Raw genomic sequence first — 24,389 nt, 5'->3', positions numbered from 1 at the left:
AAACGCAAGCGCCAACGAACGCAAACGCACTTCCTCAGTACGTGTGTGAAGAGCCCGTCGGTCCACTCCCGGGTGTTGGGGTCCAGGGTTCCGTAGAGGTGGTCTTTGCTGATGGCCTTCGGGTCGATGATGTGGGCCACGCCCTCCACGCCCTCCAGCCTCTCCAGAGCCTTCAGCAGCACGCGCCAGGCCATGCTCTTCCCACTTCCTGAGGGCCCCACCATCATCAGACCGTGGTTGATCTGGGTGATCTGATAGAGCTGGAGAACCTGCAGGGCCAGAGCACAGGCATCTTCAGCGGCCTGGGGTAACGGCGAGAGGAAACAGTCTGTGCACTCTTTTTTCCCTTTTCTTGTAAGGGAGCCGCGCCCACCGCCTAGACTCTCCAGCAGCGTCGCCACAAGCTGCTGGGCTGTGAGCACAGCAGAGCAGATGGATTGATTACCTTCTCAACCCACATTCCGCCGACTTCTTCCCCGTCGCCGTATGTCAAGTACATCTCCCGACACACTTTCTTGAGCTCTTCTCGAAGGGCAGTCATCTCCCCTCGGTGGTACTGGACTCCGGGGAACACGTCCGACAGGAGACTGAAGAGCAGCGGGATGTCTTCCGCCACCAGCTTGGGCACCATGGTCTCACAGACGCTCTGTATCAGGATCTGTGGGGAGAGGTGGGGCCCAGCCCCAGAGGAGCGCATGAAAGACGGCAGCGACCCCACTCCCATCATCCACTGACGGAACTCGGAAGTCCATCACCAGAAGGGCCCCAAAGGTGAGGTCTGAGTGGGGGAAGAACTTTGATGCAAACCTCTTGTTCCGGCAGATTCTCTGCAATTTCTCCTTCATCAACTGCTTCCCCTCGTTCTTCTTTCTCCCTCTTTATCTTCTGAATCCTCTCCCTCTTCACATTGCCAGCGCTCACCAGCACGCTCTTCAAAGCCCGGAGACCGAAGTCATAGTGGCTTTGAGAAGACAGCTGCTCGTCACATAGTCTGCAAGGGGAAAGGATCTCAGTAACAACAGTGGGCTTAAGGAATGCGAGTGTGAAGAATGGAAGAATCACAGATGAGTATTTTGAAAGCTATGCCCCAAGTCTAAATGACACTTTTAGCATGAGATGGGGCACAGTCAACAACAGGCTACTCACTTGAAGAAGGGGACGATTTTGTTGGCCAGGACCTCAGCGGTCCGGAAGCCCTGTGAGTAGAGCATGACCTGCGCGATGAGCTGGCGGTCGGGCTTGGTCATGGCCAGGCTCCGGAACAGCTTCTTGAGGTTGTCGGGGAGGTTGGAGCGGCCTGCGTAGCCAGGGTTCATGGTGATGAAGATGGCCATGTCTGGGCTCACTTTGACTTGTTTGTTGAGCAGCTCACAAGTAATGGGGGCAGAGGCTGCAATCAGATGACGGTGTTAATGCCAACGATGGGGAACACCACCTACCAACTTTCCAAAACCACACAACGCTGGTCTCCCGTCCTCCGCCCAAAGCGCAGGACTCTTGGAGAGACTGGGGAGGAGACCTCCCGGGGGCCACGGCCAGCAGGCAGGCACGGCCCCAGCCCGTGCCACACCGCAGTTATAGAAAGGGTAGCGAGTGCAGCACTCTGGTTTGTGCGCAACAACACTGCTGAACACCACAGCACAGCACGAGGGCAGCCTCACCACATTCAACACGCGACCCGAGCAGCCGGTGGTGACAGGACAGCTTCCAACTTACAGAAACAAAGCCCTCAGAATGACTGTGGGGCGCACGTACTTATTCCAGGAGCACTGACCACAGACACGGGAGTGCCCTCTGCCCTGCCTCTTGACTTACTAGGCCTGGGGAATTCTCTGGAGGACAAGTTACTATCATCATGGAATAAAAGGAGGAAAGAAAAACAGGTGTGCACATGGACAGGCACCATTTCACCCTGTCCTGGTGTGCCATATGCATTTCCTCGTGCGGCTGAGACTCGCTCCACCATGTGAAGCCATGCTCGGAGCCTGAGCAGCCACTCTTAGGATAAGTATGACGGAACACTCTGGTCCAAAGGGGACCTAGGAAGTGGGTGTTGGGGGCCTCGTGGGCTGAGGTACCCACTGCATGGCACAGGCTGGAGAAGGGACCGCACTCGCACATGTGTGGTGCAGGGACTCAGGGCACCAGCCTTGTTGAGGGGGGACGACACGGCAGCCTGGAGCTGACCGCTATGCCGCTAACCAGCACTGGGACACAAACGGCTGATGCAGAATCGTCTTAGCTCTGACCTTCGACCCTTATGGAGAGCTCACTATATTGCCTGTGAGAGTGGGTTCTAGTTCTCGTGTCAGAACTCCCCTCTGTCTCCACCGAGTGATTGTTCTTAGCAAAGAGAAGTCTTACTCTTATCGTAGTTGGGGTTGGAGTGCTCGCGCAGTGCTTCCTGTATGCACTGCACCTGCTGGGACACGGCCGAGAGCATCCGCTCCTCCAGGCGGTTAAACTCGTCAAAGCAGCCCCACGCGCCCACCTGACAAAGCCCCACAAAGATACGTCCCATCGCCTGGAATGGAACAAGAAAAGAAGCTAAAGCCATTAGGTACAAACAACTGTGTCCCCCTCAAGTCACACATTACAATCTAAGCCCCAGCGATGATTCGGAAATGGCCTTTTGTGACAGATAGCGAATGAGGCGAGGAGGCGGACATCAGAGGGGAGGCCACACAGGGACAGTGGCCGTCTACAGGCCTCACCTGGAACCAACTCTACCAGAACCATGACCTTGGACTTCCTGCATCCAGAACTGTGAAAAGATGGGTTTCCACTGGTCAAGCCAGGCCATGGTGGCTTGCAATGGTGGCCTCGACACACTACGTTGGCACTGCCCCAGGAGGAGCTGGGCAGGGCTTGAATGACTCGTTCAAGCTTAGGCGAGGCCCATCTTTCTGACAGTGGACTCCTCACTTTAAAATGAATTCCTCCCAACCTCCCCTGCGGCTGTGAAGATGACATTCCAATGCCAGGGGAGGGGCCCAGGGCCTCTGGTGACAGAGGTGACAGGCATTTCACAAACAGACACGGGGACTATATGATGTTTTTCTTCCTGTGCCAATAAAAACACACTGACAAAGTTAGTTTTAGTCTATCATGTTTTGTTGATTAAAAAAAAAAAAAATCCATGGGGCTGGGAAGGTGGCTCAGTGGTAGAGCACTTGCCTTGCATGCATGAGGCCCTGGGTTCAATTCCTCAGCACCACATAAGCAAAAAGAAAAAAAAAAGCCGGAAGTGGCACTGTGGCTCAAGTGGTAGAGCGCTGGCCTTGAGCTGAAGAGCTGAGGGACAGCGCCCAGGCCCACAGTTCAGGCCCCACGACTGGACCCTCCCCCCCCCCCCAAAAAAAATCCAAAAAACAAAGTTTCTCCTATAATATTAGTTTATTCTCAGACACAGGCATTAAGTTGTTTTTTTTTAATTTGCCATTTTAAGCCAGGTGCCAGTCATGCATCATCGTTAGAAGGCTGAAGTCTGGAGAATCATAGTTCACAGCCAGCCCAGGAAGACTATCTCCAATTAACTAGCATTTTCAGACTGGAGGCATGGCTTAAGTAAGGGCAGAGCATTAGCTGTGGGCAAGCATACTCAGTGTGCGACATGGAGCTCTAGCCCAAAAACGGGGAGAGGAAGATTTCTTCCACATATTTGCTTGTCAGGCATAGGCACTACACATTCATTTTCCTCAAATTGCCATTTTAAGCCAGGCACTGGTGGCTCATGCCTATAATCCTAGATGTTCAGGAGGTTGAGATATGGAGGATCAAAGTTAAAGACTAGTTAGAGCAGAAAAGCTTGCTAGATTCCAGCTCCAAAATGAACAGCAAAAAGTAAGGTTGGAGGTGTGCTTAAGTGGTAGAGGGTCATCCTAGAAAGTACAAGTGACTGAAGTTAAATCCTAGTACTGTAAATTTTTTTTTTTTTAAAGCTTGCCGTTCAGGGGTGAGGTGCAGCTTTAGAAGAGTGCTTGCTTGACTTGTGTGAGGTCCTGGGTTTGATCCCCAGCACCACAAAAACATAAAAGTACAGCCAAGTGTGGTGGCACAACATACTACCATGCTGTAATCTCAGAAATCTGACCTGAATTCAAGGCCAGCCAAGGTTGCACAATAAGACCATTCCCCCCCCCCCCCCAAAAAAAAATCATGTTAGAAAATAATGTCTAGGGGCTGGGAAGGTGGCTCAGTGGTAGAGCACTTGCCTTGCATGCTCGAGGCCCTGGGTTCGATTCCTCAGCACCACATAAGAAAAAAGCCAGAAGTGGCGTTGTGGCTCAAGTGGTAGAGCGCTAGCCTTGAGCTGAAGAGCTGAGGGACAGCGCCCAGGCCCAGAGTTCAGGCCCCACGACTGGACCCAAAAAAAAAAAAAATGTCTAACTCTGAAAACATAAAGTTAAAGTCAACTTCAAAGCACAATATGTTGACTGTACAAATAGTTCAGAATTACAGTTATAAGAACTCTATCTTGAGCTGGGTACTGGTGGCTCAGGTCTGTAATCCTAGCAACTCAGGAGGCTAAGATCTGAGGATTGTGGTTCAAAGCCAGCCTGGGCAGGAAAATCTGTGAGACTCATCTCCAATGAACTACCAGAAAACTGGAAGTGGTGCTGTGGCTGAAGAGGTAGAGTGTTTGCTTTGGGCTGAAGAGCTGAGGGACAGTTCCCAGCCCCAGAGTTCAAGCCCCATAACTGACCAAAAAAATGAAACAAAACAAAACAAAAATAAAAAACTAAAGGCCAGACACAGCACACCAAACTACATGTAAGGCGAACAGCTTTGAGAGGAGTAAACTCAATGGTCCGGACAGAACCTGTAACATTTCTTACCTGGAAGTCAAAGGTTTCATCACAGTTGAAAACTAAGACAAAGCGCCCAAGCTGATGGCCCAGGGCTTTAACAGACTCCGTCTTCCCGGTCCCAGCAGGCCCTATTGTTTGAAGAAAAGTAATTGAGTACCTTAATGAAAACACAGCTTTAGCTGGAAGACAGCTGGAAAATACCATTTACGTTACAAGCCAGAGCAAATAGATACAATATAAACATATTCACATCTTCACCTTACTCTTTAAAAATTAAGCTTATGACACGATCAGCTCCGCCTAGCGTGTGGGGTAACTTACCGAATGGGGAGCCCCCGAGCCTGGCCTCCAAGGCCTGCGTCATTGTCAGATAGCAGCGGTCAGTGAGCGGGGTCTGGACCAGCTTGTCCTGAACTCCCAGGTACTCGAAGCCGTAGTTAAATTTGGCATTTGCCATTTGAATTGACAATTGCTGCAGCACATCGGTTTGCTTAGGGTCAAAGTAAAACCGCATCTGGCTGAGCCACTCAAATGATTTGGGGTTGTCAATCTTGCTTTTGATCAAGGATCTGGTAACGTCTCTCTGGTGAACCAACTCTGTAATCTGAGGAAACAGAAGATTGCCATTAACTATAAGATTGGAATAAAACATAAATAACTGCGGAAATGAAATGCCTCTCCCTGTGTAACCCATGCAAACTAGTAATAATAAAAAAGTAGCCCAGTACATCCTCTGGGTTTGTGAATTACTTGTTAAACTTAAAATAAGGTTCTAGGTCAGTTCCAGGAGCTTTTGGTAAATAATGCAATACACAAATCCGCTTCTAGAGACAGCATAAATGGTATTCACGTGACAGTGCAGAGATTCAACAGCTAAGCAAAACCAAACACCATCACGCACTGTAGACAGGGGCGCCGTCCCCTCAGGCCACATCCTGCCTCATGGGGAGAGACGAGGGGAAGGAGTGACACAGCCTGACCAACGTGGCCACCGACTGTCTCCCGTGAGGAAGTCTCATTCCAGAAGCCAGCTGCCAAAAGCATTTCCAAGAACAGAGCCCAGCATCACCAGAGCGTGTGAGTGCGCCTTCTAGTTTTCTACTGGACACAGAAACATTTCCAAGTAAACCTCCGCTGACTGCCTGAAGAAGCTGCAGGAAGCCTAAGAGATGGGAAGGGGCCAGGCCTGACTCACCAGGTGCTCCAGCTTCCTTCTGCGAAGCGGGGGCTGCTCCATGAGGACGGAGTCTGCTAACACGTTCAGAGTGACCTCAACGTTGCTCAGCACAGACTGCAAAGGCGCAGTGTCCCCGCCTCCTCCGATGCTGCTCAGCGCGTTCTCCACATTTTCAGACCAAGCTATCTGTGCTGACAAAACCACAAGCTGGGCCTGAAGGAAAAGACAGGAGAAGTACAGGTAATTTCTTTTCTTTTTTCATAAACTTGAGATGGGCTCTCCCTGAACTCCCAGGCTTAAGCAATCCTCTGCTTCCTCCTTCCAAGCTGCTGCGATGCAGACACACTATGGCGCATGTGTCAATAGAACAGGGTTGCCTGAAAGCCAGCCGGTGCTTTCACCTCCAGCCTGCCCACTTCTTTAGATTACCTGGTATTTATCGATCCAAGTGATGTAGGTGCTTGGGTCAATTGATGTCGCTTTGCCAAAAATTTCCACCTCTGTAACAGACTCAGCAAGAAGTTTAGCCAAGGTGACTCTCATCTCCTTCTCCACCAGCGTGAGCCACTCATTGATTTTGGGATGTTCGGTGATGGACACAGGAGTTTTAAACATAACCTTAAAATTAAGAAAACATATTAAGAATTAAGAACAGCAGAGATGAACAATGTTTTCTAGGTTGCAAACATCAACTTGACCAACCTCCTCCCCTTCTCGGGACGAGATGCCCAGGACCACAGAGTTATCCTCGTTCAGGATGATGCTCGAAACACCAGCAAACATTTTCTTGAAGTGTTTCTGCAATTTAGCTACATTCTTGCTGTTTCCAATGATTTCAAGCAAATCTTCATCACCCACAAAATAGAACCTGAAATTAAGACAGCATCCAGTTGACTCCCCTTTCCACATAGGACTAAGTGACCAGGGCAAAATGAGGATGCACAGAAGAGGAAAGATGTGACTGCTGGTAGGAATCTCCAGCCCAAAGTCACATCACGTCCCTATCTCTTCCAGACCTGAGCAAAAAATACACATTGATCCAGCAAGATTTTGAAGCAAAAAGAAGTCAATGTCAATACCTAGCCACATTAGTATCCCAAGCCACTACTGGGAAAGAAAGGAGGCCTCCTGGGAAGGAGCCATGCACATCGCCTCAGGAGGACGATGGGCTGAAGCTGCTCAGTAAAGCTCAAGTGGAAAATCAGAAACTGGGGTGCAATCAGTGCACAAAAGGCAAAGTGTTCAGTAAATAACTCAGTCAAAGCCTGGGTGTCAAAACTGACAGCACATAGGCCAGAGGTGACAACAACAGCTGGAAGGAAGCACAGGAGGACGGAAATGCAGCTGGAGCTCAGCTCCAAAAGAAGCAAACCAGCTCTTACCTGGGGAAAGACGAGCGCTCTCTTTCCAGGTATTCTCCAAGGGCCTTCTGGATCTTTCCGAGCAGGTCTGCCAACCTTTCTAGAGACCTTTGCACGCCCTGGATGTTCAGAACATCCATAACAAGGGGAGACTTGGATACTTTTTTCATTAGAGCCAAAAACTCTGTGCTGATACTAGAAATCAAATGAGAACGTGTGTCAGCGTGTGGGTACCGGCATCCCCAGCCCGGCTGACCCCTGGCTCCCTGGCCAGAGGCCATACCTCTGGAACCGCTGGGTTTCCACAGGCAGCAAGTGTTTGATGTCTGCACTGCCTGTGAAGATGCCTTCCAGGTAGACCCATCGCCTCTGCACGTCAATCCATACGTCAAAGAGAGCCATGATCCGGTTCAGTTTGTCTTCCCAGGACAGGGCATCCTCCTCGAAAACCTGGTGGGTACACGGGAGGGCAGGGTTCAACAGCTGGACTTCACTCACAGACATGCCAAAACTCATTAGAAAATGCAGACTAAGACCTATCAACCCCCACTTCAGAAAACAAGCATCTAGCAACTTGCAGTGCAAGGTCCCACCATGAAGGCAAAGAAGGGTACCTTGTAATATGGAGAGAGCTTCATGGCGGAGACACTGTTAATGTGCTCTTTGACCTTGTTGAAGAGGTCATCCCAGCCTCGGATCAGGCGGCACTTATTCTGATAGTTGACCAGGTCCAGTTCGTAGGTATTCCATACTTCCCGTATCTGAGTGAACCACAGAGGGCCGTGTTACAGTGTTTCCAGATATTTGTCAAAGCCCAGAGACCACACATTAGGGGGACAAGAGACAGCAGAGGGTAAGGCTTCGACTCTCAAGCTCAAATCCACGCAACAGACTGAAACATGGAAGCAGCCGTCCACCCCAGCACCTGCCTGCTTCAAGAACTCCTCCAGAGCCATCTCCCCCTGTGCCACCAGTAGCACATCCTTGACAACAGCTTCGTTCTTTTGCAGGTCCACATCCCAGATCTGGCCGAGGGTCAACTCCGAAAGCACCCAGTTAACATGTAGCCGCTTCATCAGTTGTTTCCAGTGCCGGTCTTTAAGTGCTTCAGATTTCAGTTCAATCACCAGCATGTTGATCTGAGAAGAGAGCACGGAGACACTTGCTTAGGTGTGCCCTCACTGGACATCCGCCACCACCTGTCGCAGCTCCCTACCTTCATGTAGCCTTTCAGCAGCCTCTGAACAAACTCGTAAGAGGCGTACTGTCGAAGCCGGGCAGGAAAATTCTTCAGCTGGTTCAAGAGGCCATCTAAGTTTTGTCGAAGCTGTCAAGAGGCACAGAGGATATTTAGCTTGCCAATATTTTTTTAAGTAGTGTAACAGTCTTTGAAATAGCCCTATTTTTATTAGTCTGGATGAATCATGCAAACGACACACAGGAGAATAACATCTGTGAGCTCCCATGCATTTCAACAAGACGTACCTTTCGAGGCTGTACTGAAACCCATGGCTGCTCCTTCATCTGATCTATTTGTTCCCAGACTTTAGAAAGCTCTGACCAAACGCCTTTGAGGTCCTGTAATTCCTCTAAGGCCACCTGTGATTGAGTGTAACAAAGCAGTTAAACTTTGGAAATAGAAGTCACCTTACAAACGTAGAAAGGAAAGGAGGGAAGAAGGGAGGGTGGGAGGGAGGGAGGGAAGGAGGGAAAGAACCAATTCACCATGAAACCAAAGAAAAGAAACTACCCCAGAATGTGGTCAGGCCAGAGACGCAGCTAGCTCGGTGGATGTCAATGGAGCAGGACCCCATCCTGGGGGAGGGCTGGCAGTCTGTGGGCAGGACCCCACCCTGGGGGAGGGTGGGCAATATCTGTACCTGCACGCGCTCCTCGCTGCCACTGAGGAGGCCCGTGTCCGTCAGCTCTAGCGCCTCTTTGGCCTTTGCACATTTCTCTCTGTCATCCTTCAGTCTGCCAAATTTTCCTTCGTATATGGTCAGAGCCTGAAGAGCCTCCTCGGGACGAAGATTGCCCTGAGAGTGATCAGAACAAGAATACTGCACTGACTGAGGAGAGAGGATCACTGGGGCTTTACATGGTGGATGCGCTGCTGGCTCATGCTTGTATTCCTAGCTACTCAGGAAGTTCATATCTGAGAATACTGGTTCAAAGCCAACCTAGGCAGGAAAGTTAGTAAAATTCTATGTCCTTGTTGACCATTAAACATTGAACTGGAGCATGGTTCAAGTGTATAAAAGCTGAGTGAAAGGGCTGGGAAGGTGGCTCAGTGGTAGAGCGCTTGCCTTGCATCCTGAGGCCCTGGGTTCGATTCCTCAACACCACATAAGCAAAAAGAAAAAAGCCGCAAGTGGCACTGTGGCTCAAGTGGTAGAGCGCTAGCCTTGAGCTGAAGAGCTGAGGGACAGCGCCCAGGCCCAGTGTTCAGGCCCCACGACCGGACTCCCCCCTTCCCACCCCCCCCCCCCCAAAAAAAAAGCTGAGTGAAAGCTCAAGACCCTGAGTTCAAGCCCTGGTTCTGCTGCCAAGAAACAACTACAACAAACAACAAACAAAATCCCCCCAAGACCAGGTGTCTGTGGGATTTCTGAGGTTGAGAACACATCTGTGTAGGTAGATATTCAATGAGCAACCATATACAGTACTGAACGTTTTGTTTTCCGCTTTTTGTTTTTTGGTCGGTCTTGGGGCCTGAACTGTGGGTCTGGGCACTGTCACTCAGCTCTTCAGCTCAAGGCTAGTGCTCTACCACTTGAGCCACAGAGCCACTTCTGGCTTTTTCTGCTTATGTGGTATTGGGGAATCAAACCCAGGATCTCATGCATGCAAGGCAAGCGCTCCACCACTGAGCCACCTTCCGAGCCTGTACTGAATGTTCTGTATCAATATACCACATAAATAAAACAAGAGTCGTTTTTCCATTGTTGTTTTTTGGTCATGGGGCTTGAACTCTGGGCCTGGGTGCTGTTCCTCAGCTCTTCAGCTCAAAGCGCGCACTCTACCACTTGAGCCACAGCCCCAATTCTGGTTTTCTAGTGGTTTACTGAAGATAAGAGTCTCATGGACTTTCCTGCCTGGGCTGGCCTTGAACTGTGATTTTCAGATCTCAGCCTCCTGAGTAGCTAGGATTACAGGCATGAGCCACCAGTGCCTGGCTTCTTGGTTTTTTTTTGTCTTATTTGTTTATCTCTCTTTGGGAGGGTAAGGGGCAGCACAGAAATGGAGGGACAAAGGATGAACAAATGCAGCAGTGGTAGTCACTAGTAGTCACTAGACACTATGTTGAAAATGAACTATACAACTTGTGGGTTGGGATGGGAGGGAAAAACTGTGAGTGGGAAGGAAATTCTCCAAAAAGATATATCCTAGCTGGCTTGTGCAACTGTAACCCCTTGGCACATCACCTTTATAATAACAATTTTTAAAATTTACAAAAATAAGTGGGAACGTGGCCTAGTGGTAGAGTGTTTGCCTAGCATGCACAAAGCCATGGGTTTGATTCCTCCGTACCACATACACAGAAAAAAACAGAAGTGGCACTGTGGTTCAAGTGGTAGAGTGATAGCTTTGAGCAAAAGAAGCTCAGGAATGGTGGCCCAGGCCTTGAGTTCAAGCCCCAGGAATAGCAAAAAAAACAAGAGTCTCACAGACTTTCCTGCCCAGGCTGGCTTTGAACCGTGATCTTCATATCTCAGCCTCCTGAGTAGTTAGGATTAAAAGCATGAGCCACGGGCACCTGATTAGTCATTGTTCTTTAAATCCTACCTAAAATTTGAGTAACTACATCAGTGCACTGTGAGGCTTGGCCTGGGTCTACAGAAATCAAATTCTAAACTTTGGGTATACCCAAGGGAGAGAGTGGTTTAAAACAGAAAAACTTCAGTTTTGGTTTTGTTCTTTTTGGTCAGTCATGGGACTTGAACTCTGGGGCTGGGCGCTCTCCCTCAGCTCTTCAGCTCAAGCTCTACCGCTTGAGCCACAATGCCACTTCCAGTTTTCTAAGGGTTTATTGGAGAGAGAGTCTCACGGACTTTCCTGCCTGGGCAGGAACTGTGATCCTCAGACCTCAGCCTCCTGAGTAGCTAGGATTACAGGCGTGAGCCACCCGCACCTAGCTGAAAAACTTCAGTTTTAAAAATTTAAATGAGGGTTGGGAAGTTGGCTCAGTGGTAGAGCGCTTGCCTTGCATGCCTGAGGCCCTGGGTTCGATTCCTCAGCACCACATAAGCAATAAGAAAAAAGCCAGAAGTGGCACTGTGGCTCAAGTGGTAGAGTGCTCGCCTTGAGTTGAAGAGCTGAGTGACAGCATCCAGGCCCAGAGTTCAGGCCCCACGACCTGACCCCCCCCCCCAAAAAAAAAAAAATTTTAAATGACTGTCATTCTGGTTAAAAGAGATCAAAAGTTAGCTTTACATTTACTACCTGCAAGTATTTTTCCCCCTTTGGTGGTGCTGAGGATTGAAGTCAGGACTTCAGATATGTCCAGTAAGTCTCCAGCCCCGCATTGCTTTTTAGACAGGGTCTCCACTAAGCAGCTGGAACTACAGGTGTCTGCTTCCACATCCTGCTGCAAACACAGCTTTCTGTGTGTGTGCTGGTCCTCGGGCTTGAACTCAGGGTTTTGGCGCTGCCCCCGAGCTTTTATGCTCAAGGTATGTTCTACCACTTGAGCCACAGCTCCACTTGTGTCTCTGGTAGTTAACGGAAGGCAAGAGTCTAATGGGACTTTCTTGCCTGGTTTGGTTTCCAGCCACAATCCTCAGATCTCAGCCTCATGAGTAACAAGAATTATAAGCAAGTACTGCTTTTTTAAGTATAAAGAGGAAAACTAAGTATTGCAAAGTTACGGCGCTGTATGTGTGGAAGGTAAGCAGAGCAGGTGGAGCGGGTAGCTGGCACGTGGCAGGGCTCACCGTGACAGGCTTGGTCTTCTCCCAGTCTGACAGTAGGTCAGTGGTACGGCTTTCCACGGCCCGGTCCTCCTGCACAATCTTCATCTGCAGGTTTGCCACCTGCTGCTGGATGGCAGAGTCCTTCCTCCGCATGATGTCATTGAAAGCCCCCCACTCCCCCTCGATGTTGTCGATGTAAAGCCAGGAGGGGGGGAACTGGAACCTTTGTTTTTCCAGCAGACGTTGACCATTGCGGTAAAGCTTTGAGAAATGAATTGAAAGATTCATAGAATTAAAAAACAACACAACGGAAAGGTATAATTAGTTTGACATTAAGACAAAACAACGGGGCTGGGAAGGTGGCTCAGTGGTAGAGTGCTTGCCTTGCATGCCTGAGGCCCTGGGTTCGATTCCTCAGCACCACATAAGCAAAATGAAAAAAGCCAGAAGTGGCGCTATGGCTCAAGTGGTAGAGCGCTAGCCTTGAGCTGAAGAGCTGAGGGACAGCACCCAGGCCCAGAGTTCAGACCCCACGACTGGACCAAAAAAAAAAAAAGACAAAACAACTGTCAAAACCCCTATTCTCCCACAGTTTTCCACCCTAACACGACTGCGCCAGAGGACAATGCACTGAAAGTGTGGCTCACTCGCCAGTTACTACACGGAGGTCCTGATGAGAACAGAGCGTGGGAATGCTGGGCTTCGCTCTTTTGTTTCAAACACAAAGGACCTCAAATCCTTGAAAACAAGGACAGCAAAGGACTGGTATATACAGCAGTGGCTCTCAGGCCTTGTCGGGCCTAGGAAGTGTGTGCAGAGCTTTGCAAGCACAGACCCCAGGGCGCAACTGTCTGCACGGAATTTTAGTAAGGACATTAGGTGTCCTGACAGGTTACCGCCGAGTAAGGATGGGTGCTTTACGGCTGGGTCAGGACATTCCCTACATTTTAGAAGCCCAAGCACACTGCTCTAGTCTGATTGCTGCTATCTAGAGAGCTTACCTCAACTTGTTTCTCAAACTGTTTGATCTTGCGTTTCAGAGACTGCACGTAGGTGATGAAGGTCACAGCATCAGAGGTGCTGGCTGTGTCCACCGAGTGCTGCTCCAGCTCTTGGCGGGACTGTTTGGGGAAGGCACGTTTTATCACAGGGCTCAGATTCATCCACAGCCTCACTACACAGGCTCACCTCTACCTGCTCACCTTTGAGATCTGGGAATGGAATTCTGTCATGTTTGATCCTAGCATCTGACCAAATTTGCTGAGAACTTCCTTATGCCAGGAGTCATACTTCAGGTTCACCTTGGATTGCACCTGCGGGGGAAATGCACACAAGGACGCCATCAGTTCTTCCTGCAGCCATGGTACAGGAAACTCCCCGCCTTCCTTCTAGGAAGGAAGCTGAGCTCACCTTGCCATAATCTATAACCACTGGCCCAAACTCTTTCTTGGTTTCAGCATTGTCGAAAGTTCCTCTAGCCTTCCTGATCTGAACCAGCAGTGCCTGCCACTTGTTGAGATCTTCCCCAAGGCGGTTGTAGATGTTTTCAGCTTGCATGTCCCACAGGCACTGATACTGAAGCCACACCTGCAAGTGGGACGCACAGTTAAGTATGACCGTTTAGGTTTTCATTTTATGGACTGTTACTAGTTACCACGTTCACGCTCCATTAAGAGAGCTCATGTTTTCATCACCACTACAAACTCACTTTAGAGTCTCAGAATCAGATTTAGTCTTCTCAAAAACCATAGTTAAAACCCCACGAGTTGTATCTTACTGGTCACTCTTCACTTTGAAATAAGCCAGTACTACCTAGTAAACACTACCATGTATGGTCAAAATGTTTGTCCTGGAGTGCTGGGTACCAAACCCATGGTCTCTGAGCTACACTTATCTCTACCCTGAAGTGTCTACAATAGAGCACAGTGCATGTGGATGAAATCAGGAGCTGTGTACCTTAACATACTGCTCCACCTCGGTCACGATGCCCATGACTGCAGAATATGACTCTTCCAGGGCAACAGGGCCATCGGGCATGCGTGTTAAAGCATTCCGGTAGAATTTCTCTTCTTCAGTCAGTTCGTAATGCACGCCCACCTGACCAATGGAAGCCAGAAATGAACACCAAGTAGTGTGCACAGAAATGCTCATCACAGTCACCTTTCAACCAACATAAACTGATGCAAACTCAGTATTTAAAGAGGATCACATCCTCTTACCTTCATCACAGCTAACCCAAGGCTTACTTATATTTAACCAATAAAAGGAGTATTAGTTCACCACACTGTACCACTATCTGAATGAGGTAAGAGCAGCTGAAGAGCACACAGAACTGTGTGCAACTGTGAATTCTTGCTACGTGTGTACTAGATACTATTTTAAGTACAATAAGTAAAAAAAAAATCCTTGATCATGTGAACTCACAGTTTAGGAGAGGAAAAACAATAAAGGAATACGCAAAACATATACAGATAGGGAGAATTCTATGGCGAAAGGGCAGCAAGGAGAATAGGAAGGATGGGTGAATGAGTGTGTGTGTGTGTTTTGTTTTTCTGCAGTGCTGGGGCCTTGTGCATGGTAGGCAAGTGTTCTACCACTGAGCTATATAGTGCTATGGCAAGGCCTGACTGTATTTAAGATGAGTCAGGAAAAGGCCTCACCAGAGGGTGAACAGCTATGCTGGGCATTGGTGGCTCACGCCTGTAATCGTGACTACTCAGGATTTAAGAATCACGGTTCAAAGCCAGTCCAGGTAGAAGAAGTCCGAGAAACTTTTTCTTGTTGGTTGTGGGGTTTGAACTCAGGGCCTGGGCCCACTGTCCCAGAGCTCTGTTGCCTAATGTTCTACCACTTTGAGCCAAAGTTCCATTTCTGGGTTGTTTTTTTTTGGTTGGTCATGGGGCCTGAACCCTAGGCCTGGGGGGCCCTGTCCCTGAGCTCTTCCGCTCAAGGCTAGCGCTCTACCACTTGAGCCACAGCACCACTTCCAGCTTTTTCTACTTATGTGGTGCTGAGGAATCGAACCCAGGGCCTCAGGATGCAAGGCAAGCGCTCTACCACTGAGCCACCTTCCCAGTCCCCACTTCTGGTTTTAAGTGGTTAATTGGAGATAAAGAGTCTCACAGGGACTTTTATGCCCAGGCTGGCTTCGAACTGCTCAGATCTCAGCCTCCTGAGTTGCTAGGATTATAGGTATTATGGCACCTGGCTGAGAAAAATCTTACCTCCAATTAACCACAAAAGGCCAGAATTAGAACTGTGGCTGAAGTGATAGATCACTAACCTTGAGTGAAAAAGGTCAGGGACAACGCCTAGACCCTGAGTTTAAGCCTCAAAACTGGCACACACAAAGAAGTGACAGCCAGGAAAAGACCAAAAGAAGGGATAAAGCAAGCCATGTGACTGTTACTCTCAGCAAGTGCAAAGGCCCAGGGACCAGAGTACATTTGATCTGCATATCAGTGAGAGTTCAGTGTGCTAACAGAGCCTGCAAGGGGAGAAGCAGGAGGTAAGGCCAGAGAAGCAATGAGCAGCCCATATTAACATGGGGTCTAGCAAGCACTGTGAGCTGTTGGCTTTCTTGCTGAGTGAGACAGCAGATGGTTAAAGGGCTTCAAGAGAAGCAATGTCAGGATCAACGTAGAACTCAAGACTTTCAGATTTTAGGGGGAAGAGCAGCGGGAATGGCTGAACTGAAAGAGGATGGCACCTTAGACAGGGGAGTATCACAGAGCCCAAGTTGGGAGAAGCCTTACCTGGTACCTCTGACTCTGGATGCGGGGGAGGGACAGCACCACCATCTTCCAGGCAAACATTTCCTGGTATAGCTTGTATCTGCACTCCTCGATCGGAGGGTTCAGATAGATTACCTGATTGGTTATTCTTAGCTCATGAACAACGTTCTGTAAAACAAAGGTTTCATTTTCCCCTCAGCAATGTATTTCAATAAAATGCTTTCAATTCTTAACACCCACTCTAAGTTATCAAACTATTTATATCTGAATCACAAAGTCTATGACTTTACGGGACAGGGTCTTACATAATCTCATGCTTCTCATTCGCCCCCTTTTAAGATCTTGAGTGGCTGGAGGTGGGAGTTGCTCATCTGTTGCTCACCTCTTCCCAGGTCCCTGTGCCTGGGCATGAATACACAACTAGTGCTTAGTGAGTACCTTGTAACTCCATATACCTGACACCTGAACCACATATGACCTCAGGCCTGAGAAACCAGTGCAGTCAATTTGGGGAGGGAAGCACTGGATGTCAGCCACAAAGGCACTGATTTAAGCATGCCAAGTTAAGCCTGTCATCTGCCAGTGTGTTAGGCTAAATTCCACCTCTGGCCAAGTGCTGATGGCTCATGCCTGTAATCCTAGCTACTGAGGAGACTGAGATCTGAGGATCACGGTTCAAAGCCAGCCTGGGCAGGCAAGTCCGAGAGACTCTTATCCCCAATAAACCACTCAGAAAACTGCAAGTGGTGCTGTGGCTCAAGTGGTAGAGTGCTAGCCTTGAGCTGGAGAGCTGAGAGAGATCGCCCAGGCCCAGGGTTCAAGCCCCATGACAGACAAAAAACAAAACAAAGCAAAATAAAAATATGCCTTGGGAATAAATACTGTAAAGTTAAAAGCAAAACAAATAAAACAAACTGGGCTGGGAAGGTGGGTCAGTGGTAAGAGTGCTTGCCTAGCATGCATGAGGCCCTGGGTTTGATTCCTCAGTACCACATACACAGAAAAAGCTGGAAGTGGCGCTATGGCTCAAGTGGTAGAGCGTAAGCCTTGATCAAAAGTAGCTCAGGGACAGGGCCCAGGCCCTGAGTTCAAGCCCCAGGACCTGCAAAAACAAACTCACAAACACCTAAAAACTTAAGAGTAAAAAATAAAGAGTTTTTGCCGGGGGCTGGTGGCTCACGCCTGTAATCCTAGCTACTCAGGAGGCTGAGATCTGAGGATCTCGGTTCAAAGCCAGCCTGGGCAAGAGAGACTGTGAGACTCCTATCTCCAATAAACCACTAGAAAACTGGAAGTGGCGCTGTAGCTCAAGTGGTAGAGCGCTCGCCTTGAGCTGAAGAGCTGAGGGACAGCGCCCAGGCCCAGAGTTTAAGCCCCACGACCACAAAAAAATAAATAAATAAATAAAGAGTTTTTAACAACAAATCCAGTTGCTTCTCCTGGCTCACTCTTTACTGAGCTTCCGTTCTGTGAGACCCAAGGCTGAAAGCACTGACCTAGGTCTGTCAACTATAGGGCAGACTTAAGGCAGGTTACAAGGGAGCTAATCCAAAATACAGCATGAGGTTTTGTCATTAACACTCGCTCTCAGTGACACCTTCTCAGCTTTCTCTCCTGTTTCACAATCTGGACACTTGGGACAGTGGTGGTCAGGTGTTCTACAGTAAGCTGCAGGGATTTGGGAAGGAGTAACAGCGTTGAACCACGTGACATCAGACGGCACGTGGTTTCCTCGCTGTAAATGAAAAGTTTGGCAACTACTGCTTTTTTTTTCTCCTGTTTAGTATTGGGGAAAGGAGCCAGGGACCTTGCACATGCCAGGCCAGTGTTCTGCCGGAACTACATCCCCATCTCAGCGCCTTACGCTTGCTAGACAGGCAACCTACCACTTGAGCGGCACCTTCAGCCCTTTTCGCTTTAGTTTCTTTTTCAGATGAGATCTCTCTCATGCTAGGGCCAGTCTGGGACTCTGTTGCATAGCCGGAATTATAGGCACACGCCACCAAATAACGTATTTTGTTATTTGTTGAGATGAAGTCTTGCTCATTAACTTTTTACCCAGGCTGGCCTCAAACCATGAAACTCCCATTTCTGCCTTCTGTTTTTTGTTTGTTTGTTTTTTGGCAGGGGCTCACTAAACAGTGCTCGGCTAGCCTGGCACTCATAATCTTCCCACCTCAGACTCCGGAGCACTGGGATTACAGGCTTGGCACTGCCATGCCTGGCTCCCATAGGTACATGAGCAGCGCGTTTGCCTCTGCTTTCCCACAAGTGGATGCCACAGTAAGTACTCACTTTGATCTTTGGCTCTCCACCAGGCTTGTGACTAAGTTGTGGAGCATCTGTGTCCATGTCAACTTCTGCTTTATCTTCAGCCTGGCCCAGAAGCACCTGGGTCCAAGCCCTTAGGCCTGCTTGTAGACGGACGCCCAGTATCCTTTCAATCTAATTCCAAAAGACAATCAAAGGCAGTAGGTAAGTTTTGGATTAAAGATGAAAAGTTCTTCCTCGGATTCTGTCTCCCTTCCATCACCTCCAGTCTCAGACAGCGCATTTCAGGCTGTGTTCTCCTTCCTGCTAACAGAATCACCAGTCCTCCGAACGTCTAGGGACAAGGAAGCGACACAGTGCAGCAGATGCAGTGAGGTCCTGAGGTCTGCTCAATACCTTAAGAACTCACAAAACCACCAGGCGCCAGTGGCTCACGCCTGGAATCGTAGCTACTGAGGAGGCTGAGATCTGAGCATCACGGTTCAAAGTCAGCCCGGGCAGAAAAGTCCGTGAGACTCTTATCTCCAATTAACCACTAGAAAACCAGAAGTGGTGCTGTGGCTCAAGTGGTAGAGTGCTCGCCTTGAGCTGAAGAGCGCAGTGATTGCACCTAAGAACAGAGTTCAAGCCCCACAACTGACCAAAAAACAAAAAACAACCCCCCCCCCCCCCAAACTCACAAAACCAAAGTGCTTTTGTGGGGCTGGAGAGGTAGCTCGGTGGCACAATGCTTGCCTAGCATGTGCCAGGCCCTGGCTTCCATCCCCAGCAGAACACATGCACATGTGTGAAAACCCACACTCTGTCTTTCTCCTGGAAGTCTCAGACATAAAATAAGAAAAATGGTAATTTTGGAGATGAAATCATTTTCTTCCAACAAAGAGAAAGCCTTCTTGTGATCCAGAATGAGACAAATGTCTCTGAACAGGAGGACCCCTGCACACCTTTGTCGGCGTATGTCTTGGGCCACACAGCTTTTCTGGGACAGCTCCAGGGACTTTCAGTCCATCTGTGGACTGACTGGGAACTCTCTTCTGCTGGTGTCCCTTGTGTAGTGTGGATAGAAGCAACTGACCTCTCCATTTTCAAAAAGAGGGATGGAAAACTATAGCTTGAGACCTGACCAGGCCACTGGCCTGCAACCTCTGCTGTAAAACGCGCCCCTGCCAGGCCGCTCCGTATGTGCCGAGGCCCCGGTCACACTGGTGAGCAACACACGCACCCTCGCCCTCACCCTCAGGGGTGAGCTGAAAGCCTCTACACTAGGAACAAAGAGTGTTTTGTAGTTGGGCATTTCTTTCTAAACCAGGCTGTGGAAGAGCAGGGTCTGAGCACGGTGCCTAGAGGGCTAGGGAAGACTGTCAAATATCCAGCAGAGAAAAGGACTTGTCCGTATAGCGCCCAGGTGGGAACTGCATGGGTAGGACACGCAGTATCACGACTCAGCTCTAGATTAACCGGGATTCCACGGGGAGCTGGGTCATCCCAGGGAACTTGTAAGGAAAGTGCTGAAAATACCCCAACCATCCCTCGCCTCACCTCCATATCGAGCTTGTTGACCCAGATGGGCAGGTTGGAATACGAGTGCAGATTCAAGTCATCCACGGCTTTCTGGACTCTGTTCAAGATCTCAGAGAAAGTCTTATGATCATACATGCAGGTTTCCAAGGAACGGACTTCCAAGTCTATTTTTTCTTCAATAATCAGGAGATCATCCACCTAAAGAAAAATGCACTTAAGGGCTGGGAAGGTGGCTCAGTGGTAGAGTGCTTGCCTTGCATGCTTGAGGCCCTGGGTTCGATTCCTCAGCACCACATAACCAAAAAGAAAAAAGCCGGAAGTGGCGCTGTGGCTCAAGTGGTAGAGCGCTAGCCTTGAGCTGAAGAGCTGAGGGACAGCGCCCAGGCCCAGAGTTCAGGCCCCACAACCGGACCCCCAAAAAAAAAAAATGCATTTAATACTTAAATGGCCACTTGCTCTAGTCTATTTTTACACATTCTTATCAGGAAACTCACACAGGCTCGAGGCAGAAGTCTTTCCTTCCACAGCTAGGCCTAGCCGATGGACTGCAGGCAGTCCTCACCTCCATGTCCCCACTGGGGGAGGGGCAAGTGGGGTGTCACCAGCTTCTCTCCCCTACTCCTCCACAGGAGGGTTCTCTGATCTCTATGTCTGAGTGCCCCAGGGAGGCAGCCTGGGCACAGCTACATGTTCTGGGCCAGGAGGTCTACAACTGTCCAGCTGGGCTGGAGACTGGGAAGTCTGACGAGAGGAAAGCAGAGGAGCACTCACAGCTGTGGATCTAGCCATGCTTCCTCCAGCCACAGGGGTGTGCTCTTGCTTGGCCTGTCAGCCTCCCATGTCCTCTCTCTGGGATTCTGAACACAGGATTGCTCACAGCCTCCCTGCAGGCCGCCCCACCCCCCTCCCCACTGGAAGCATCAGCCACCAACCACGCCGGCTGTCTGTGGAAGAGCTGGCGTGTGTGTGCCGACTTAGTACCATCTATACTCCTGAGCACTGGGAGAGAGTACCTTTTCCTGGAAGTTGAAGACTGTCTCTGCAAGGCGCTGCACATAGGGGTCGAGCTTGTAGGATTCCCACACCAAGGCAATGCCCTCTGCGATCAAGGCCTGCACTTCCTTTTTCAAGCCGGCGACCAACAGGGAAATGGTGTTCCGCTCCTCCACTTTCTCGCAGGTTCGCTCATATGTCCGGACGCTTTCAATCAGGGAGATGGCAAACGGGTAAAGCTGGTTTGCTTGATGGGCCTTGTTCACGATGGCCAACGGGACCCGGAAGCCGAGCCACTTGAGGTTCCGGACTTCTTTTGAAAGTGTGATGATCTCGGGAAGGAAGTTCACTTTGAGTTTAAGGACATTTCCAGTTCGGCCCCGAACACGGGTGCTTTCAATGGTGAAGATGCGCCCCGACACGCCCAGGTTGCGCTGCTGCACCTTCCTTGCCCAGTCGTCAAAGATCTCCTGGGTGTTGAGCTTCATGCGAAAGCTGTCTCCGTCCTGCTTCAGTTTCTGTCCTTCCACGTGGTTCTCCCAGCCCTTGCCCAGGACATCTTCCACCCGCTTCATGTAGGCAGTGAGCTGTCTGTCAATCTGTTTAGCCCAGATGATAGACCCTGACACAGGGGGCAGATCACGAACGTGACTCATCTTACAAGCCTGACTTTGTGGATACTGGACCTTAAACTTGTCGTGCAGAGATTCAATGTCATCTTTAACCCGCTGGATCAGCTGGGTCTGGTATTCACGGATAGCCCCACGGATGTGAGGTCGGACAAACAGCGCATTGAACCTGGAGAAAATCCTGAACATCTCGTTGGCATTCTTGGCTGTGCCGAGCTGATCTCGAAGGCGCGCTGTGATGCGGGTCTCCACTCGGTCAATCCTCTCGTCGTACCTCTTCATCGCCGCCTCCCAGGCCTCAGTGCCTTCTTTGGAGACGTCTAGCCCATCGACTTCCTTGACATTCTCGTAGGCCAGATTCACCTCTTCAATAGCGTTGGCGTCCGCAGCATCGAAGAGAACCTCCGCCACCTTCATGTCTTGGGGTTCAGGAACCTCACCTTGATTCTGCTGTGCAACAGCTGTGACCTAAAGGAAAGATTTGTAAAAATGACTGTGAAACAGTTTTTTTTTTTTGTCGGTTGTGGGGCCTGAACTCTGGGCCTGGGCACTGTCCCTCAGCTCTTCAGCTCAAGGTTAGCACTCTACCACTTGAGCCACAGCTCTACTTCCGGCTTTTTCTGCTTATGTGGTGCTGAAGAATCGAACCCAGGGCCTCATGCATGCAAGGCAAGCGCTCTACCACTGAGCCACCTTCCCAGCCCAGATTTAGTTTTTTTGTACATATCCCATAGGATTATCTGTCAGCAACATGGACAATTATGTATTTTAGTCAACCATTTTATAATCACAACAAAGCCAAGTAGAACATTAATTTGGGGGGGAGGGGAAAGGGGTGGGTCGAGGGGCCTGAACTCTGGGCCTGGGCACTGTCCCTCAGTTCTTCAACTCAAGGCTAGCCCTCTACTTGAGCCACAGCGCCACTTCTGGCTTTTTCTGCTTATGTGGTGCTGAGGAATCGAACCCAGGGCCTCATGCCTGCAAGCCAAGCACTCTACCTCTGAGCAACGCACCTTCCCAGTCCCTAAAACACTAAAATTTTAACCTTGCACCACAAAAGTTTTTTGATGGGGCTGAGAAGGTAGCTCAGAGGGGCTGGGAAGGTGGCTCAGTGGTACAGCGCTTGCCTTGCATGCATGAGGCCCTGGGTTCGATTCCTCAACACCACATAAGCAGAAAAGGCTGGAAGTGGTGCTGTGGCTCAAGTAGAGTGCTAGCCTTGAGCTGAAGAGTTGAGGGACAGCGCCCAGGTGCAGAGTTCAGGCAAAAAAAAAAAGTTTTGACAATATAGTTTCATTGATTAATCTTGAAATTTTTTTGTAGTAATGAGGTTTGAACACAGGGCCTTGTACTTGTATGCAAGTGTTCTTACCACTAGCCGCTTCTAGCCCTGATTTTTCTTTTCTTTTTTGGTGCTGGTACCAGGCAGAACCTAGAGCTTCAAGCTTTTGCTAAGCTTTTTTGCTCATGGCTGATGCTACATCGCTCAGGCTAGGCCTCTAGCTTAGGGCTTTGCTGGTTAATGGTGGTAAGTCTCAGACTGTCCTGCCAAGGATGGCTCTGAACTAAGATCCTCCAGGTATCAGCCTCCTAGATAGCGAGGTTATAAATAAGGTTAGAGGGTTAGCTACTAGTGGCCAGTGTGGGTGTTGTTTTTTTAAAGGAAGAAAAGACCTGTTGAAGCAGGTGACTTCAGAAAAGAAAAAGAAAATACAAAGAAAATTTATCCAGTTCTTTTAACACATCTTTGGAATATACAATTTAAATCCACAGTTTACCAAAGAGGGCTCTGAGAAGAAAGGTTAAATAATGTGTTCAATTTACACAGCTAGTAAATGGTTAAATTGGGATTTAAACCTAGGAAGTGTGGCTCTAGGGTCTAATGCAAAAGGAAGGAAGGAAGGAGAGAACAGAAAGCATTAAATATTTGGAATAAAAAAATATAGAAACATCACATGTAAAAGACAACAGTGACAAGACCAAAATTCAGTTAAAGAAAAATAAGTACTTAGCGCAAAATAGAAAAAAGTACTTAGAACCATGATCCTCAGATCTCAGCCTCCACAGTAGCTAGACTTAGCCATCAGTGTCTGGCTAGAAATAGTTCTTTTTTTTTTTTTTTTTTGATCTAGTCGTGGGCCTGGGTGCTGTCCCTCAGCTCTTCAGCTCAAGGCTAGCACTCTACCACTTGAGCCACAGTGCCACTTCCAGCTTTTTTTCTTCTTGCTTATGTGGTGCTGAGGAATCGAACCCAGGGCCTCATGCATGCAAGGCAAGCGCTCTACCACCGAGCCACCTTCCCAGCCCCTAGAAATAGTTCTTAAAGAAATAAAGTACTCATAGCTGAGCACTGGTGGCTCACGCCTGTAATCCTAGCTACTCAGGAGGCTGAGATCTGAGGATCACAGTCCAAAGCCAGCCTGGGCAGGAAAGTTCATGAGACTCTAATTTCCAATAAACCACTAGAAAACCGGAAGTGGCTCTGTGGCTTAAGCGGTAGAGAGCTTGCCTTGAGCAGAAGAGCAGAAGAGCAGAAGAGCTGAGGGACAGCGCCCAGGCCCAAAGCTCAAGCACAACCGACAAAATAAAAAAGGAGGAAAAAAAAAAGACAGTACTCATTACCTGACTTATAAAACTGTCACCCCTCCGTATATCCCTGTTACAATAACCGTTTTAAAAGGCAACACAATATGCACGTATGAGGTTTTAGAATGCAGCCATACCTGTGGCCTCAGGACCCTGACAATGACAGCTCTCAGCTGTTCATGCTGGCGCCTAAATTTCCTCATCTGGTCCAGGCGAGCCTGGAGCTTCCTGTGAGCAGGATTAATGCGCCACACCATCTTCAGATTTTCCTCCCTCTTTCTCTTGACGATGTCTCTGAGCAACACCTGCAGTTTCTCGTACTCATCATCCCAAGTCTGGAAAACTTCGAAGCAAGCTACCATAACCTATAACGCAATTTAAGAAAAGGAGCTT

At 49.2% G+C, this 24,389-nt stretch overlaps 1 protein-coding gene across 2 annotated transcripts in view; it reads right to left on the bottom strand.

Annotated features, from left to right (window-relative positions):
* The window catches only part of Dync1h1 (dynein cytoplasmic 1 heavy chain 1), a 102,477-nt gene that overhangs the window by 55,460 nt on the left and 22,628 nt on the right, over nucleotides 1-24,389 (bottom strand). For both annotated transcript variants that reach the window (XM_042696924.1, XM_042696925.1), the window contains exons 7-33: nucleotides 24,134-24,361; nucleotides 20,802-21,878; nucleotides 19,807-19,986; nucleotides 18,292-18,441; nucleotides 16,018-16,164; nucleotides 14,219-14,359; nucleotides 13,673-13,849; nucleotides 13,465-13,575; nucleotides 13,264-13,383; nucleotides 12,284-12,523; nucleotides 9,230-9,385; nucleotides 8,835-8,948; nucleotides 8,566-8,676; nucleotides 8,279-8,488; nucleotides 7,964-8,110; nucleotides 7,633-7,799; nucleotides 7,371-7,544; nucleotides 6,691-6,856; nucleotides 6,418-6,606; nucleotides 6,007-6,201; nucleotides 5,133-5,415; nucleotides 4,839-4,939; nucleotides 2,365-2,524; nucleotides 1,147-1,390; nucleotides 808-991; nucleotides 446-658; nucleotides 31-269 (exon numbers count right to left, since the gene is read on the bottom strand). In XM_042696924.1, coding sequence (XP_042552858.1) covers nucleotides 31-269; nucleotides 446-658; nucleotides 808-991; nucleotides 1,147-1,390; nucleotides 2,365-2,524; nucleotides 4,839-4,939; nucleotides 5,133-5,415; nucleotides 6,007-6,201; nucleotides 6,418-6,606; nucleotides 6,691-6,856; nucleotides 7,371-7,544; nucleotides 7,633-7,799; nucleotides 7,964-8,110; nucleotides 8,279-8,488; nucleotides 8,566-8,676; nucleotides 8,835-8,948; nucleotides 9,230-9,385; nucleotides 12,284-12,523; nucleotides 13,264-13,383; nucleotides 13,465-13,575; nucleotides 13,673-13,849; nucleotides 14,219-14,359; nucleotides 16,018-16,164; nucleotides 18,292-18,441; nucleotides 19,807-19,986; nucleotides 20,802-21,878; nucleotides 24,134-24,361 — 5,624 coding nt within the window. The remainder of the gene's footprint in view (nucleotides 1-30; nucleotides 270-445; nucleotides 659-807; nucleotides 992-1,146; nucleotides 1,391-2,364; nucleotides 2,525-4,838; nucleotides 4,940-5,132; nucleotides 5,416-6,006; nucleotides 6,202-6,417; nucleotides 6,607-6,690; nucleotides 6,857-7,370; nucleotides 7,545-7,632; nucleotides 7,800-7,963; nucleotides 8,111-8,278; nucleotides 8,489-8,565; nucleotides 8,677-8,834; nucleotides 8,949-9,229; nucleotides 9,386-12,283; nucleotides 12,524-13,263; nucleotides 13,384-13,464; nucleotides 13,576-13,672; nucleotides 13,850-14,218; nucleotides 14,360-16,017; nucleotides 16,165-18,291; nucleotides 18,442-19,806; nucleotides 19,987-20,801; nucleotides 21,879-24,133; nucleotides 24,362-24,389) is intronic.

This window comes from Dipodomys spectabilis, unplaced genomic scaffold (assembly GCF_019054845.1).
Source record: "Dipodomys spectabilis isolate Male_0828 unplaced genomic scaffold, ASM1905484v1 ptg000212l, whole genome shotgun sequence".
NCBI classification, from domain to species: domain Eukaryota; kingdom Metazoa; phylum Chordata; class Mammalia; order Rodentia; family Heteromyidae; genus Dipodomys; species Dipodomys spectabilis.
Note: the sequence above shows the minus strand (reverse complement) of the source record. Positions and strands in the feature narration are given on the sequence as shown.